At 40.9% G+C, this 16,899-nt stretch overlaps 1 protein-coding gene across 7 annotated transcripts in view; it reads left to right on the forward strand.

Annotated features, from left to right (window-relative positions):
- The window catches only part of ARHGEF9 (Cdc42 guanine nucleotide exchange factor (GEF) 9), a 204,287-nt gene that overhangs the window by 52,187 nt on the left and 135,201 nt on the right, over nucleotides 1-16,899 (forward strand). For 4 of the 7 annotated variants that reach the window (XM_005882609.2, XM_014530266.1, XM_014530267.1 and 1 more), the window contains exon 2: nucleotides 2,944-3,123. The exons of the other annotated variants lie outside the window; for them this stretch is intronic. In XM_005882609.2, coding sequence (XP_005882671.1) covers nucleotides 2,944-3,123 — 180 coding nt within the window. The remainder of the gene's footprint in view (nucleotides 1-2,943; nucleotides 3,124-16,899) is intronic. 7 annotated transcript variants of the gene reach the window in all.

Consider the following 16,899-nt stretch of genomic DNA (forward strand, 5'->3'; position numbering starts at 1 on the left):
ATCACCTTACTCCTGCTTAAAGTTGTGACTAGAGAGCACAGGTGCCCTATACACCTAGCATCTCTTTCTGGATTAATCCTCCTCACGTTATATGAACACACATCTGTCAACTCTTGGTTCAGTGTTTTATAGCTCATGAAGTAAGTGGGGATATAGACTTATTCCATTTTAATAGGTGAATAAACTGAGACCCAGAGGCAGCATAATTTATAAGAGCAGAAACTCTAGAGCTAGAGTGTGTCTGCATTTTAATTATGGCTTCAATACCTATTGGCTGTGTAAATGTGAGCAAATTATTTAACCTCTCTGAGCTTTAGTTTTTTTCATCTGTAAGATAGTAATAATATTAGTATCTCCTCAAAGTGTTGTTGTGAGTCTTAAGTGAGTTAAGGTGTGTAAAGTGCTTAGAATAGTGCCTGACCTATTAAGTACTTTATATCAGCTAATTTTATCATCATTATTATTATACCTTTAGCAAGAAGTAGAGCAAGGTCTTAAATCTGGGTGATTTTTTCTACCTCCTCTATGGTGTTATGTTGGAGCAAAAATAGATCCAGAAAGCTGGCCATCAGATGACCATAAGCAAGTTACAACTGCCATAGTATACCTGATTTATACAATGAGGGCTGACGGGTGATGATCTTTAAAATGCTGTATAGTTCTGACTATCATTGATTCCAAGTAGGTCTTGACAACAGGTTTGCCCGTTGGTTTGTGGCCACTGGGTACTGGATTGGCTTGACCATGCCATAGCTGGGCTATCTGACCTGAGGGCCCAGACAAGTCAACTGGACTAAATGGATGTAAGATCGAGGCAACTGCTCCTGGGAAAAACCAAGCATGGAATCCCTAATAAGAAAAGTCCACTGTAAAAAGAGCACAGACAGTGGAATCAACCAGATATGAGCCTGGGGGTCCTCAAACAACACCACAGATAGCATCCTGAGCAGGGTGTTGGTAACTGATGCTAATATATTCTTTTGACTCTTGGGAAAAAGCCAAGGATGTAGCTTTAAACCACAAACCTTCATAATGCTCTGAGTTGGTGTTATATGTGCTTACAGAGACTTCTCTATAAGGATTTATTTTATTGAGGCCAGTGATCAGCAATTCTCCACTGAGGCAAGAACAAGAAGAAATTGACTTTTAATGTAGTTGGAAAAAAAACAAGTTCAACATAAAAATAAATCTCCTCATAGGTAGGAGCATCCTTAAAGGTGGCTGCTCAACTCTCTTTGTTTGGGTTCTTTAAGAATAGGAGCCATCTGGTTTATGATACTATGGATGGAGTTCTATGAATTCAGTATAGCTAATTAGTAAACATTAGTAGTCCAGTATGATGGGTTATAAGGCTCCATAATTTATTACTTGTGTGATTGGCCAAAGGACCAGGCCGCCTCTTTGAACCTGTTTTAAATATGGAAACAGCTCATTCAGGAAGGATCAAGTGATGCAGTAGATTTGAAAACACTTTGTAAACAGTAAATCATGAGGTACTTGAAAGGTGGTGCTATAAACGATCCTATTGAAAATCTCTTTAACATTCATGCTGAGGAGCTCCCCGATACTTCTTTACCTTCTCTGGAAGGCACAATAGCTAGAAACCTGAGCAATGAAGGATGCACCAGGCAGGAGTTGACCAATAGTGTTATTTTCTGGCTGGTATGTTGGCAGGTAGACCTGTGTGACAGGATATATGTTCCATATCCTGTCTCTGTTGTCTTTGAACTGTTTTGTCAGGAGCCATGTTGCCTTGGGAAATTAGTCCTTCCTCAAAGCAGACTGATGAAAAGGGTGACTTCTAGAGGAAATGTTCAGCTATTCATTGCTGGGAAGAGAGTACTTGAGTCCTTTGCCTGACAGGCCATATGTTCTCTATTCTGGAATCTGTTTCTGCAAATGCCAGGGAGACTCATGGCCCATACTGGCAGGAACCAGTTAGGGAAAAAAAGAGAACAAATAATACAGTGGTCAGGATGGTAGCCAGAAAGAGGCAGACTATTTACCTACCCCATCCTCATCGTTGTGCTTAGATGAGTGTTGTGAACATGTTCATGTGTGTGTTCATGTGGCAGAGAGATATATATCTGCCTGCTGCTGTGTGGAGCCCAGTCCTAATGACCACAAAGTTTAATGACCAGTGTTAGGGTCTGTGAACAACCCCAGCCTTGCTGGGTGACCCTGAGCTCACCCCTTAACTTCCCTCTGGCTCAGTTTTGCCATCTATCAAATGCAGAAATCAACCTACACCTCTCTATGTATATCACAGGGTGGTTGTACAAATCACTGAATGAATCCGTGCCAAGGTTGAGTTTCTTTGGAGCAAGTCATCACAGAAAGCCATATTCTTTCACACCCATGACCTCTCTGGATGGCATCATGTGTGGGTGGCAACCAGGAGGCTGCAGGACTGGGGTCCATTGTATGTGAGGAATGCCATGGTCTGTAACCTCTGGGGGTGGGATACAGTGGTGTTAAAAATGTACCACCAACTCTCAATTGGTCAGTTACAATGAAGAGGAGGAAAGGGAGAGGAGTGCAGAGAATTTAGAGCAAATGTGCTTGAGCCTTGTTTTAGCATTGATTTCAGCCTCTCTACCCATTCCAGAGCTTCAGCTGCCTTGAAGATCCAAGGAAAGATGGACTGGTGCTTTCTTTCTTCACTGGGGGAGGAGATAATGAGTAGGGATAAAAACATGAGGCCTATGTAGTCCATATTCACATTCTGGGTCATTCCACTCACTGTCTAATGTAGAGTTGACAGTATTGTTTGCCTTATAGTTTAGTGCTGTTTGTACTTCCAGTGCCATCCCTCTTACCCCCAGTCTTCACCACTAGTATGTGACTTTTCCCATAAAGTAGTAGAGCTCTATGGATGGGGTAAGCGGGCAAGTAAGATAGCCAGCTGTGTGGACTGAAAACATTCTCATTTTGTCTCCTAAGCTGATCACTGGAGATTCCATCGTTAGTGCTGAGGCAGTATGGGATCACGTCACCATGGCCAACCGGGAGTTGGCATTTAAGGCTGGCGACGTCATCAAAGTCTTGGATGCTTCCAACAAGGATTGGTGGTGGGGCCAGATCGACGATGAGGAGGGATGGTTTCCTGCCAGCTTTGTGAGGGTGAGTGTCAGCCTTCACTCTCCTCTCCTGTCTCCTTGTCTGTCTGCACCTGGATTTCCCCTCACCAGCCCCTGTTCTCTGTGATATCTCACAGAGGCGCCTCTCACATTTTACTTCATTTTGTGGTCTCCTACCCAAGACCTAGGCTTCCTTTAATTTTTTTTCTTTCTAATTTTGAAACTTTTTATTTTTTTTCTTGTTTATTTTAACAATCCCCACCTACTGCCTCTGCCTCCTACCTGCTGTGACTTTATACAAATTGCTTCCCTTTTGGCCTTGTTGGTTTTTAAAGACCATTTTAACTATATTGCTGTGAATTTTACTTTCTTACCTCTCTTATTTTCTGCTGTCTTTTTGTCCTTGTCTCCTCTTTTTCATTCTTTCTTTTTATACATCTCTCCCCTCCCTCCTTTCTCCTCCTAACTTTTCTGTTCTTCCTTTCTCTCATTTTGGGAAGTGTGAACACACCTGTATATTGTCTCAGGATTGTCTTCAGTTGTTAATGTATGAGTGTGGGCTTTCTATTTTCTCAGGGGCTCTAGTTTACTGATTAGAATCTTACTTTTTGCAAGGGACTCAAGTGGCTGGTATCTAAGATGTGCTGTGAGTGGGAAGCAAAAGCCTTGGCCCATTTTACATTGTACCATGAAGAACTTGGCCCTTAAAAAAAGGGACTATTGGAAGAGGGCTCCTTAGCAGTTTCTTATTCTTCTGGGTCACCAATTAGTAAGATGCTATGGGAGAAGAGCATTGGTCTGGTGACCCAGCTTTTGACCATATTTAAGAGTTAAGAGCTTGAATCAGATCTTTGGGAATTATGAGCTATGATTTTCCCCATTCACAAAATGGTCTTGGCATTTCTTTCATGCCAGGGTATGTCATAGTGAATGAGACAATACACACACACACACAAGCTTTGTGGACACCAAATTACCAATGCCATATCAGGATGTCTTATCATTATCCTTACGACAGCCTATCACCTTTTGTTAATTTCTTCTGTAAAATAAGGCTAAAGTCCTGACCCAAACCAAAGATCAGAGTGGCTTTGACTTTTGGACAATAAAGGGCCTCAAGATTAGAATGACAGCTGTGTGGCATGAAGGAAGGAGCAGGGTATTTGGAATCAGACAACTGAGAGGCAGCCTCAGTTTTATTACCTTCTAGATCTTTGGCTTTTGGTAAGACTTTTCACCTCTCTGAGACCCAATTTCCTGATCTGAACAATAGGAATAGCAGACTTTTTACAAGGATTAAATAAAACCACATATGTGAGTAAAGTGTCTAGCACAGTGCTTGGTATATAGTGGGTACTTGACAAATGCTAACTTGCTTAATCATCATCTTTATCTTCATCCTCATCACTACCAACCCCTTATTAAATCCAAAAAGATCTATATATCAAGGCTAGCCATATTGGTTGGAATAAGTCTCCTTCCTTGGAGGGTGCCAACCCAGGAAGCACCGTTAACTGGTTGTAATGACTTAGGTGAGGGCACTGGTCAGAAGCAGAGAGGTGGACAAAGTGACCTCTTATCCCCTCTGACCTGAGAATCTCCTAATGAAATATCCAATCTTTTTTTCATCCATGTATGTGGCATCTTTCACCAGAGTCTTCAAATGCCATCTGTTTCCCAGCTCAGCTTTGCTCGTTGATGAATTGGTCCCAGTGGTAGTCAGAAAGAGCACATCAATAACCATGGGCCTTTGTAACTAACAGGAGGCCCTGTACACAAACAGCTTGTGTGTCTTAGAATGACAGTTCCCCCTCTTTAAAAGAAGGATTAAATTGCACCTTGTAACAATGTCACCCAAATCCAAATGTATTTCACTTTTAGTGAAATGTCATTTTTGTAATAAGCAGTACATCAAGGGGCGGGACAAAAATGAATGAGCAAGGCAGAATGGCTCTGGGAGGCAAATGACAAAGCCAGGCTTTAGAATATAAATGAGCTGGCATTGATGCTCCCACATCCAAGTCCAGGAGGAGTGTTCCTCTGAGCACAGTTGAAGCAGCCACTTGGGTGAGCTGATGCTAATGTTTAAGAACACCCCTGGCTGGTCCAGGAATACATGATATAGAGTCTAGTCTATTGGTTCTCAGTTGCACAATGAAATTATTCCCTTGAGTAGTTTAAAAAACAAATAAACACTAAAATCCAGGTTCCAGGCTGGTCAAGTCAGAATCTTTGATATTGAGAACCATTGTTCTAGACAAGCACAGCCCAATAGAAATATATTGTGAGACACAAATACAAGCCACACATATAATTAAATTTTTTCTACTAGCCACACTAAAAAAAAGTTTTAAAAAAGGTAAAAGTGAAATTAATTTTAATGTATTTATTTAATCCAATCTATTCAAAATATTATCATATAATGTCTATAATAATAAAAGCATAATATGCAAGTCAACTGAAAGGCCGAACAGTGGAATGACTGTCTGGACATCCTTCTGGACAACCTTCCGGATGAAGTCGGGGCTATGAAGGCCTATTCTTGCACGAATTTTGTGCATAGGGCCTCTAGTATAATATAATACACTATCACTACAAAATTATTAATTATATATTTTACTAAGTCTTTGAAATCTGGTGAGTATCCTATACTTAGAGCACATCTCTATTCACACTAGTCACATTTCAGGTGTTTGTTAGCCATATGTGACTAATTGCTATTGCATGAGATAGCATAAGATAGCACAAAAATAGAGCAGGATTTTTAATGGCAGAGCCTAAATCATAACTTAGAGCTTTAATACTCTGTCTACTATACCAGTGATTATTCTGTGAGAAACTAAGCATTCCCTGTTGCATCAGATTGCATTCAGAATGAGAATTTATTATAAAACTTTTTTGTTTGTTTTTAGTAATACTCTAATGGTCTTCAGATTGCTAAAGGGAAGTATCATGGAACTTAGGAGCCAGGTGTTATGGTATTGCCAGTAAAAGGAAATTTGGGTAGGCTGCTGTTGGTATGAATGATGTGAATATTGGCTCCTAGGTAGACCTTTCAATTCTCATGAATTAGTGTTTATGTGTAGGTTTACATTTCTAGTAACATTGTATGATAGTTAAGGGATTAAATTATGGAGGTTATGGAAGGAACCTCTTTTCTAGTAGATATTTTAAAATAAAATTGCTGTCTTCATTCCTCTACATAAGTAATTTTCAACCTTTTTCATCTCATGGCAATACAAACTAATTACTAAAGTGTTGTGGTACACCAAAATATGTTATATTTTTTGCCATTCTGACAAAAATAGGGATAATTTTGATTCATTCACACTGGATAGCTATTGTTGTGTTGGCTGTTGTCATTTTTTAATTTGACAATTTAAGGGAAAAGAGGTCAGTTCCCCAGACTAAATAGTCAGGTATTGCTCGTTTTAAAAATTATTGCAGCACATCAGTGTGCTTGCCGTGACCCACTGGTTGAAAATTGCTGCTCTACGTTGATTTTTGGTTGAGCGTAGAATGGTATTGTAGAAACACTGCTGACTGTATTCCACATATTTGGTATATGATCATGGGCTTTTATTTTTCTCCATTTCTAAAGCATTCTCTAAAATGTATTCAGGTTCTGACATATCTAGGTAGGACATAGAGATAAATCACACTGATCTATTGAATCTTCATTAGTGATATAGTTGGTAGGCAGATGGGCCATTTCATGGGATGCTATACCTCCATGTTATAGGATAGTTACTTCGTTTATCCAGACTGACCCTGAGCTGAGATTCAGTAGCTCCTGGAGAACATCAGTACTAGGTTATTTGGCATATGACATAAAAGCATATAGCAAAGAAAAGACTTTTGCCTAACTCCATACCAACTGGACACCTTTGTAGATCATTGGACAAAATTTGTAACTAATTTAGCAAGGCACCTTCATTCCTTAAATGGAAGTCTCATTGCTGTATGAACATCCCAGGTTTAGAACAGTAATCAAGGGTGTTTTGTGAGGTACTGTCCAAGCTAGCCCTGATAGTAATCAGATTAAACACTATGTAGAGTTTGAGATTCTTGTCTCAGTTCTGTTATTAGTTGTGCAGCTTGAGCAGCTTCCTGTACATCTTTGAAGCTCAGTTTTTCTCCTTGCAAAATGGGGATAATTGAGTCTTATGAAAATCCTTTTTAAGCTGTGATACGCTGGATACCTGTAAATAGGAAGTGTGATACCATTTTGACTATTGTACAAGAAATTGCTGGGTACATGTTTTTCTACTCAGTCAAATATTTGCCTTCTCAGTTGTTCAGAATTTTATTTGTATGTGTATAACATGTATGTGTGTGTGTGTTCTCCCTTTTGTACTGGGAACAACATATCTTCACCAGAGCCATGCAGGAGTTGATGTACCTTCCTAGCAGTTGGTCAGGTTAAGTAAATTACAGCTTACTGAATATCAGTTTCCTTATCTAGCTATTGACATCTTCAGCTGCTTTCCTGGCCTGGTCTCCCTCCCTGGAAGCTGAGAGAAGACTGTTGGGATATTATTGTGTCTCCAAATGGTAAAACTCAACCCTGTGGTGGAGCCTCCTTTTGAATTATAGGCCCTAACTCCAAATTGTAGAGGAATTTTTACTTTGTTAACATGTAAAAAGGAACCTTTGTTCTGACTCTGGTCTATGGCCTGCAGAGGGCTTGCTGTCTACTTTGAGACAAGCTGTGTACAGAACACATGACATCCAGTTATTGTTAGTGGTAGGCAAGGCCTGCATGACAAGGCATGGGTTTGGTCAGAGCCTACTCAGGCTGCATCAGCATATATATTCTTTGTTTCTTCAAATTTTAGATTTATCTGGTTTTAGGCCTGCCTGGAGGCAGGGGGATGAAAGGATGAACTAATCAAGTCATTATCATCATTTTTTGCAGTTGAATAGATCATATGTCACAGAAAATAAACCTCTCCTGTTCATAAGGAAGCCCACTGTTCCAAAGTGTTACTTGACTTTTAATTAAATAGCATCTCTTCTTGACTGCACTTGGGGAACACTTTTCACCTGTGTGAAACCTTAGGCTCACAGATTTAGAGTTGGAAAGACCCATTTTGGCCAGGAATGACTGAATTAGATGTTTACAGGGGCAAGACAGATAACTTATGAGAGTAAATCAGTCTGAGAGTGAGGTAAATGGGGGCCTATGTCTAACTGGGAAATCTATGCCCCATCTAAAGGGAGCAAAAGACTTGGATGGTTCTCATCAGTGGGATTAGGTATAGGAAGGAGGGAAGTCCAGTGGGTTGAAATATTCCAGTATTTTCAAGAAAAGCCAGGAATTGAATTTTATGTAAAAATACCCATATTTTTAAAATATTGACAAGTAATTCACATTAAAAAAAGAAATACTGTGAGGGACAACTACAACACATCTTTAGGGCTAAATTGTCCCCCTGGGTCCCAATTGGGGACCAGTGATCAGCCTGACTTCCTCAATGTATAAATCCTGAGGAAACAAACATAGGCCCAAAGAATGGAAGTGACTTAATTATCTTATAGGAATTACTGAAAAAGATAGGATTTGTACCCAGGCCCATGAATATTACTTAAGAGAGCTGATTTAAAGTCTTTGTCTAGTAAGTACAATGTCTGGACTTCTGTTATGGTTTCTGTCAGTATTTTTCCTGTGAATGGGCCATAAATTTCTGTTTCTTTGTGTGCCTTGTATTTTTTTTTGAAAACTGGGCATTTTGAATATTATAGTGTGGTAACTCTGGACATCAGATTCTCTCCCCTTCCAGGGTATGCTGTTGTTGGTAGTTGAGGGTTGCAGTTGTCCATTTGTTTAGTAACTTTTCCAAACTATTTTTGCAAAGACTGTATTCCTTGTCATCTGTGAACACTGAAGTCTCATTGTCCAGCTAGTGACCTAACAAATATTTCTTTAAATACCTAGAACCAAGAAGATAAAAAACAAATAAACAAACAAAAACCTACTCTTCTAGTCTTTGCAGCTTGGCTCTGAGCTGGGGCACTCCTTCAACACTACTCCAGGTTATCCACAATTCTGCCTTAGTCATCTTCTACTCTCCTGCTTGTATATAACCCAGAGATCCTCCAGAAGTGCAAACCTACACTCTATACTCCCCTCATGCTTTCTCTGAGTATGCATCTGGCTCAGGGCATGTGTGTTGCACTTTAACTTCCTCAGTATGCATGGTAGCCTTTCTGAGTTATTATTCTTTCAAGAAATTTCTTCCTCAGTCTCTTCCCTCCTATGATATTGGGCCTGTTTGCTGCTTGCCCCTTCTGCCATCCCCTATCTTGGTTTGGTATGAGAAGTATATGTCTTTGAATCTTTCAACAGTGGAAGTCACTTGAGCCCAAGGAGGTAGGGATACAAAAAAATGGTCAGCCTCTGTGCTTGTCCCTCAAGGCCAAATAGGTCAAAATACATAGCCACAGTATTTTAAGAACAAGGTCATTAGCCCACTGGCACCAGTAAGCTGCATGAGGTATATAGGCCACCCTTGTCTCAACTGCTGGGGAATAGGGAAAATGCCTCAACATTCTCTTAGGAAATTTTAGCCTTAGTTTTCTGCATCAAGCAGTCCCCTGGTTGCTGTAAGGTTTGTATTACAGTACAGAATTCTGAAAAAGTTGGTCCTGTCAGTCATGTCAGCTAAGGGTTATTTCAATAGAGGGACTGATTCTTTGTGCACCCTGGAAAGTGATGTTACCCCCTCCTGAATCTTAATCCTGTGCTTTCTGTGCTATAGAATAATCAGGAAAGGGTATGCTTGGGCTGCTAACAATACTGTTAACACTTGAAAATATACCTCTGATTCCAAGCTAATGGCAATAGTATTTTGCTTTCTTGGGATGAGTTCAGATATGCCAGCCCTTGTTTATACACCAAAGCTTCAAGTAGACCTCTAGCTTTAACCATTTATGTAGAAGGTCTTGTTTGTGGCCCTGGAGGTGACTCATTGCAGTATCTGTGAGTTGAGGCTAACATTAGCAGGGAGAGCCTTTTTCCATGGATTACTAAGATTTTTTCCCTCCATACCATGATTTCAAATGGCATTAGTACTCAATTACATTTGCATGATGCGTTTTAATGGCTTCTTACTGTGCATATGCTTTGGATGACATTATGTAGTACTTCTTTTGGCTAATTGTAGGAGATTTGCCTGACCAAGGTGATTTCCTCCATATTCAATTAGGTGACACTATAAGTCTCTCTCAGAATTCCCAAACTAATAGCAACCTTGAGGGTAATATAGTTTATACTCCACACTCTAAACAGGGCTGTAACTAAATCACCCTGGACTTTGGAGAACCTGGCATCTATCAGCAAAGTCTGAACTGCTTTCTTAGTAAAGCTGCTAGCCCTTAGGCTGTAGTCTAAGCAAATTTCTTAAAATATGTTGTGTTGTGTTTTTTTTCCCTAGGAATATGGTATTTATGAACTGGTACCAGTAGAAGACACTATTAATTGTTCTCTTGGCGGTGGAGCTTTCCTTCCAAGGCCTTGCTATTAATCCATAGCATGAATCAAATGTCTTGGTTGGCTTTCTGTGTTGAAGACTATAATCTGTGTCCTGGGGCCTATTTTTTCTTAGTATAGCCAATCCCTGGATTCATGTAGGTATCATCTTGGGCTTCCCTAGTATCATGTCTACATTGCTTTGGTGGTCTTGATGACTTGAAAAGAGGAAGAGTGTTTGGAGATGAGGTCTGCTTCGGAGGCTTTATGGGAAGTATAACATTTTGGAAAATTATGATAATTGTATATATTCTTTTCTTTTTCCATCAGTGTAGATATTATTATGAGTCAGAATATATTAATATCTCCTTGCCAGTATTTACTAAATCCTAAACAAACACAACTCCCCAGCACTTAACAGCAGCTACCTCCTTGAGCTAGGTAGAAAGGGCTGAGAGTATCTGGCATCTTGAGAGTCCTCCTTACAGGTATCTTGTTCTGCTTGTTAGGGGTTCACCAGAGAAACCATACTCAGAATCTTTTGGATCTCCCTTTTGGTGTTAAGAAGTGAGTCACATCTGAAGAACCTTAATTTGTGATGTCTTGACATTGAATGAGAAAATTGGCAATTCCTGTTTTAGCTCTGTTTTCAGAATGGACTTGTTATATTAAGTAAACACAGGGTAGTCATTTCTGGATGACATGAAGGTTGGTTACCTATCTCTAGGGTATGAGACACAGGGCAAAGGATCTGAGGGCTCAGGCCTCATATACACTATTCCTGTTAGAGATCCAGCCAGTGAAGGAGTCTAACACCTCCTGGTCTAAATACATATAGGTACTTTTGTCTTTCATAAACATTTTCTTTACTACCAGAGGATAAATGTAAAGAAAAAGTAGGCCAGGGCCTTAACGAGATCCCACCAATAAGGATGGTATTCCCTGAGCACAGTAGGCTGTACTGATCAGTTGATCGTGCCAGTCCTTAGGGAATCTAACTATCCTCCTCTTTCCTTGACTAGTATTGGAACTCAGATCTAGTGAGATCTTAGTCACAAGCTGACTTTTTCTGAGTCTTTTGCAGTAGAGGAGCCAAGGGGTAGGTGGATGATGCTAAGACAGCAGGTGAGGCACATGAATAGGGAGCTTTGGGCAGAAATTATTCTAGTTTTTTGAGGTCTAGAGACACTTCTAGGGTTCACCAGAGAACAGTGTATTGGAAATGTGCAATGTAAGCATATCAAAGATCAGTTTGTGTGTATTGAGCAGGTGGCATTCTCTGTAGAGGAATAGGGAATTATGGAGCTTCTGGGGATGGAGAAATGAAATATCTGTCATATTATCAGGCAGGAAGAGCAAACGTGAATATAGCAGGGACATTGATCTAGATAGAGATTTGAAGGGCCAACTCTGCTGCTGATTATCTGGGGAATGTCAAGCAGGGACCCTTCCTTTTCTGAGCTTCATTGTCTTGGCTGACAGTCCAAGGGGTTGGGCCAGGTTGTTTTTAAAGGCCCTATCTGCACCAGTCTGAGGTTCTTCCATGATTCTAGAGCCAGGACCATTTGTATTTACCAGCCTTCATCTACTCAGAATAGTACATTAAATTAGTTTGATGGGGCTGCCCAGTGTGTCAGGAAATATTTGACTGGACACTACAGATGGTGAATAGAGGGTGGAGAGAACATTGACACATTAACCGGTAAAACCTCATGTCCAGGTGGTGAGGTTGTTCCTATGATGCATCAGTCCATAGGTCCTACCAGGGATAATGACATGAGGTGGCATGAAGAAGCAACTCAGCTTAAAATCTGTGGCCTCCTGTTCTTTGAGCAGCCAGATTCTAAGAGACAGTTTGCTCTATTTCTTTATTGATGTATTTATTTATTTATTGCTGACACTATTACACATGTACCCCATTTCCCCCTTCCCTTTTACCCATCTCCACTCAGCCCCCACCGCCCCTCTGGCTATCACCTTTGTCCATGGGCTATGATCTCTGCCAAACCTACCCATATCTGTTGAGTAGGAAGCTTCCAGAGGTGTATATATCCAGGCTCAAGATTTACCTCCTTGTATATGCCTCTCCCACTCTCCCTCTTTATTAGGACACTCTTTATGAGGAGTCATAGTCTTTGATTTTGTAATTACAACTTAGCTCTAGTATCCAGATCACTTGGGAGAAGAAAAGAAAGCATTGACTTTAGCCTATTCATACTGAAGTGAAAATGAATGTTATCAGTCCTTTGCCTGAGAATGATTTGGAGGGGGGAAAGCAAAGATGAGTCTTTTTCTCTGTGACTTCCCATGAGCCCTTGCTTAAGGAAGGACATTCTGGCCTAAGTTTGTATTTGATTGGACTTGGTTTGATTGGATCCAGCCAAAAGGCTGTTTTGTTTTGTTTGTATCCTTCTTAAAATGTTCCATGGGCAATGGTTGTTGACTCACACAGGTAGGGCATTTTAGGGCTTGGGGAGATTTTAGAAGTCATCTAGTTCAGCCTCCGTGCTGATGTTTGAACCCCTCCAGAATATTCCTGCCTCCCAAGTGGTCATCAAATCTCTGCTTTTACACCTTCACTGCTATGTAACTTCCTGCCTTTTTAGAGGTTGTGGCTCAGGTTGTAGATCAGGACAGCTCTGAGAGATTTTGTCCTTATGCTGAACCAAAATCTGTCTTTTTGGAGCATCTACTCAGGGGAATGGTGTACATGGCTAAGAGCATTAGCTGAAAATAGTATTTCTGGATTAGAATAAGAGCCTTCCCCTTTATTAGCAATGTAACCATGGGCAGGTCACTTGTACTTTCTGCACTCAGCAACTTGATGAGATAATAGTACCTACCTCATTAAGTTGTTGTGAGAACTAAACAGAAGTATGCAAGAAAAGTATTGATAGTAGGTTCTGACACATAGAAAGCACTCACTCATAATACTGATGATACCAGCAACAAACTTTCAGTGTTAATAGTATAAGTAGTATCCTTATTTCCCCTCTCCCCCAGGAATGCACTGACCTTCTGCTCTGTCCACAGTTCTTCAGAGCTCTGAAGCCTGAGATGGAGTCTGCTAAGCCTCTATTGTTCTCCAGGCCTTTATCCTGTCCCTGTGTATCAACTTCCTGCTACTTCTACATGTATATGGCTAAAATGAGGCTGTTTGGGCATTGAAGGCTTCTGTTCTACCCCATTCAGCTGCTTATATGAGGATGTGAGCTGCATGGAGGCCTGGGTATACCAAGTTTTTATTGAACCTCTCCTTTGATACTGCTAGGCTCTTAAAACTAATAAGAATGGTGTTGCAACTAGTGTACCTGATGAATATGTACTTGGATAATGTACTTTCTTGGCTTTTCTGGTTTATACATCAGCAGTTAGCAGTTAGTCCGCATTTATGAACAAATAAATGGTAGAATGAAATACTATACATAGGAACACAGGAATGAATTGGAAAACATTCTTTGTAAGATGTATTGGGGAAAGGAGACATAGTAATAGACCTGTAAGTTCTGCCCATTGGTCCAGCCTCTTAGTTGTTTTTATAATCTTACTAGAGGCCCGATGCACGAAGATTCATGCAATAGGCCTTCCTTCCCCTGGCTGCTGTCACCGGTTTTCTTCTGGCACCCGGGACCCAGGCCTTTGGTCCAGCCGCAGCGGAGAAGCCAAGCCTCTTCAGTCTTCAGTCATCTTCAGGCTTTGCTCAGGCCAGAGCCTTCAGTCTTTGCTCCGCGCCTGCGTATGAAAATTACCCTGCCATATTTGTTGGGTTAATTTCCATACTCATCCTGATTGGCTGGTGGGTATAGTGGAGTGATGACCAATTTACATATTTCTGTTTTATTAGTGTAGATTAAGGTAGTGAGGTTATTGACTTTGCTAATCAGTGGGGCTTGGGCCTGGGGGCCATGTTTGGGATGGATTTATCTCCACGTTCAGTTACATATTAGCTAATCATAGCTTACTTAATCTTAATGACACATTTAGTAATAGTGTTACATATGATATAGGGTCAACAGTAGCCCTGAAATTGTGGTATGTCCAGATAAGCTGGAGTTGAAGCTAGGTCCTATAAATTCATCTTCCCATGTGGGTTGGCATAAGCTGAGAGCATGGGATGATTGAAGACTTTTCCAACTGCACATGTTACAGGAAAGTCCAACCCAGTAAGTAGAGTGCAATGTCAGTAGGCAGCAGACAGAGGGTGGCATTGTTGCCATGGCAAGAGGTTGGTATTAGTGGGTCCAGCATTGAGTTGTTCCAATGAGCAGGTGACCAGGAATCCAGAGGCAGGAAGTACGCAGTGAACCAACAAGGGTTTCCTCATCTGTAGAATGAAGGGCTTCATTATAAATTCACGCATACAAGAGATGATCATCAAGTGGCTACTGAAGAGGTACAGAAGTACATTAGACCTAGAGCCCATCCTACAAAGACTGATAATAAATGAGAACTTATACAGAAGGAAAATTACTTGCCTAAGTTCTATGACCTTAGTCAAATTATTTCTCTTGGCTAGGTCCCAATTATCTCCCCTAGAAGAAGGAGGGGTTGGACTAGTTAAACTCCAAGAACCTTTCTAGCTCATATTCTATAATTTTTTTAAAATTGAGGTAAAATACACATAATATGAATTTTTTCATTTAACTCATTTTAAAGTGTACAACTCAGTGCATTTATGATGTTGTACAACCATCACCTCTCTAAAAAATGTTTCAGTACTTTTTCATCACCCTCAAAAGAAACCTATACCCATTAGTAGTCATTCCCCATACATTCCTTACCCTAGTCCCTGGAATCCATAACACTTTGTACACATGTCAGCAGATGGAAGGCAGAGGACAATTAGGGAAAGGTGGTTCAATAGGAACAGAGCTCAGGAAGAGGCATATCATTTGAGTAATCACAGAAGAATACCTCAGCCTGGATAGGGATTACTAGGGACTATAAATATAAGACAGATATAACAAGATAATTCTAAAAAGGAACAACCCAGATTTGGGTCACTGGTAGAGTTCTGCAGGATCAGATATTGACTGAAACCCTACTGGTGTACTAGTAAATGGCATAGTCTAGATAAGATAACAATCTGACTCCAAAGCCAGTATTTTGTCAGGTCATCACCCTGAAGTAGTTTTTCTGAATGTTTAATCAAATATTGTGAGCTTTCTGGGAGATGAGGTCAGCTTGCTTTTAGCATTCTCGCTTCCTGTAACTTTCATCATGAAATTAGAGAGGGCAGGGCCTTGTACTTCCATATCTAAATGGCTAAACTAGAAGTCTTCTCTTTCTTTTAGTCCAAACAGAAAGCAAACCAAAGGAAATACGACAAAATGAATTTGTAAAGGTTCTGGCAGAATCAATTACTATCTATACATGTACAAATTGTTTGTTACCCGCTCTACAAAGAGCACAGGAACCTGCACACAATAGTTATAGAATAATTACTGGAAAAATTATTAAATATTTAAATAAAATATTGCTTTTGTGACTACTTGACTAATATAAGCCTAAATTCTATCAATGTTTAAGTAGTAGATAGGCCTATGAAAACCAATAAAAGGAGAAGACTATGGGGTAGAGTGGGGAATACAATTGGTCTCAGAGGCATCTAGTTTTGGGACAAAAATTATACTATTAAATATAGATCTTTTAAAATGTTTTTCAATTGCAGTTTACATTCAGTATTATTCTGTATTAGTTTTGGATGTACAGCAAAGTGGTTAGAAAATCATGCACCTTACAGGGTGGTCCCCCTACTGCTTCAAGTACCCAACCAGCCCCATACATAGTTATCACTATGTAATATTATTGACTACTAGAGGCCCAATCCACGAGATTCATGCACTGGAGGGGGAGGTCCTTCAGCCTGGCCTGCACCATCTCGCAGTCCGAGAGTCCTCAGGGGATGTCCGACTACTGACTTAGGCCCACTCCCCCCGGGGAGTGCCACTCAGCCAGAAGCCGGGCTCATGGCTGGCGAGCTCAGCAGCGGTGGCGGGAGCAGGCCTAAGCTGGCAGGCGGACATCCCCCAAGGGGTCCCGGACTGCGAGAGGGTGCAGCCCGGCTTCTGGCTGAGTGGCGCTCCCCCTGTGGGAGTGCACTGATAACCTAGGGGCAGCTCCTGCATTGAGCATCTGCCCCCTGGTGGTCAGTGCACATCATAGTGACCAGTCGTTCTGCCTTTCAGTCGATTTGCATATTACGCTTTTATTATATAAGACTAGAGGCCCAGTGCACAAAAATTTGTGCACTCGGGGGGTGGGGGAGGGGGGTCCCCCAGCCCAGCCTGTGCCCTCTCGCAGTCTGGGACCCCTCGGGAGATAACGACCTGCTGGCTTAGGCCTGCT

The sequence above is a fragment of the Myotis brandtii genome, unplaced genomic scaffold (genome assembly GCF_000412655.1).
Source record: "Myotis brandtii unplaced genomic scaffold, ASM41265v1 scaffold73, whole genome shotgun sequence".
NCBI lineage: Eukaryota > Metazoa > Chordata > Mammalia > Chiroptera > Vespertilionidae > Myotis > Myotis brandtii.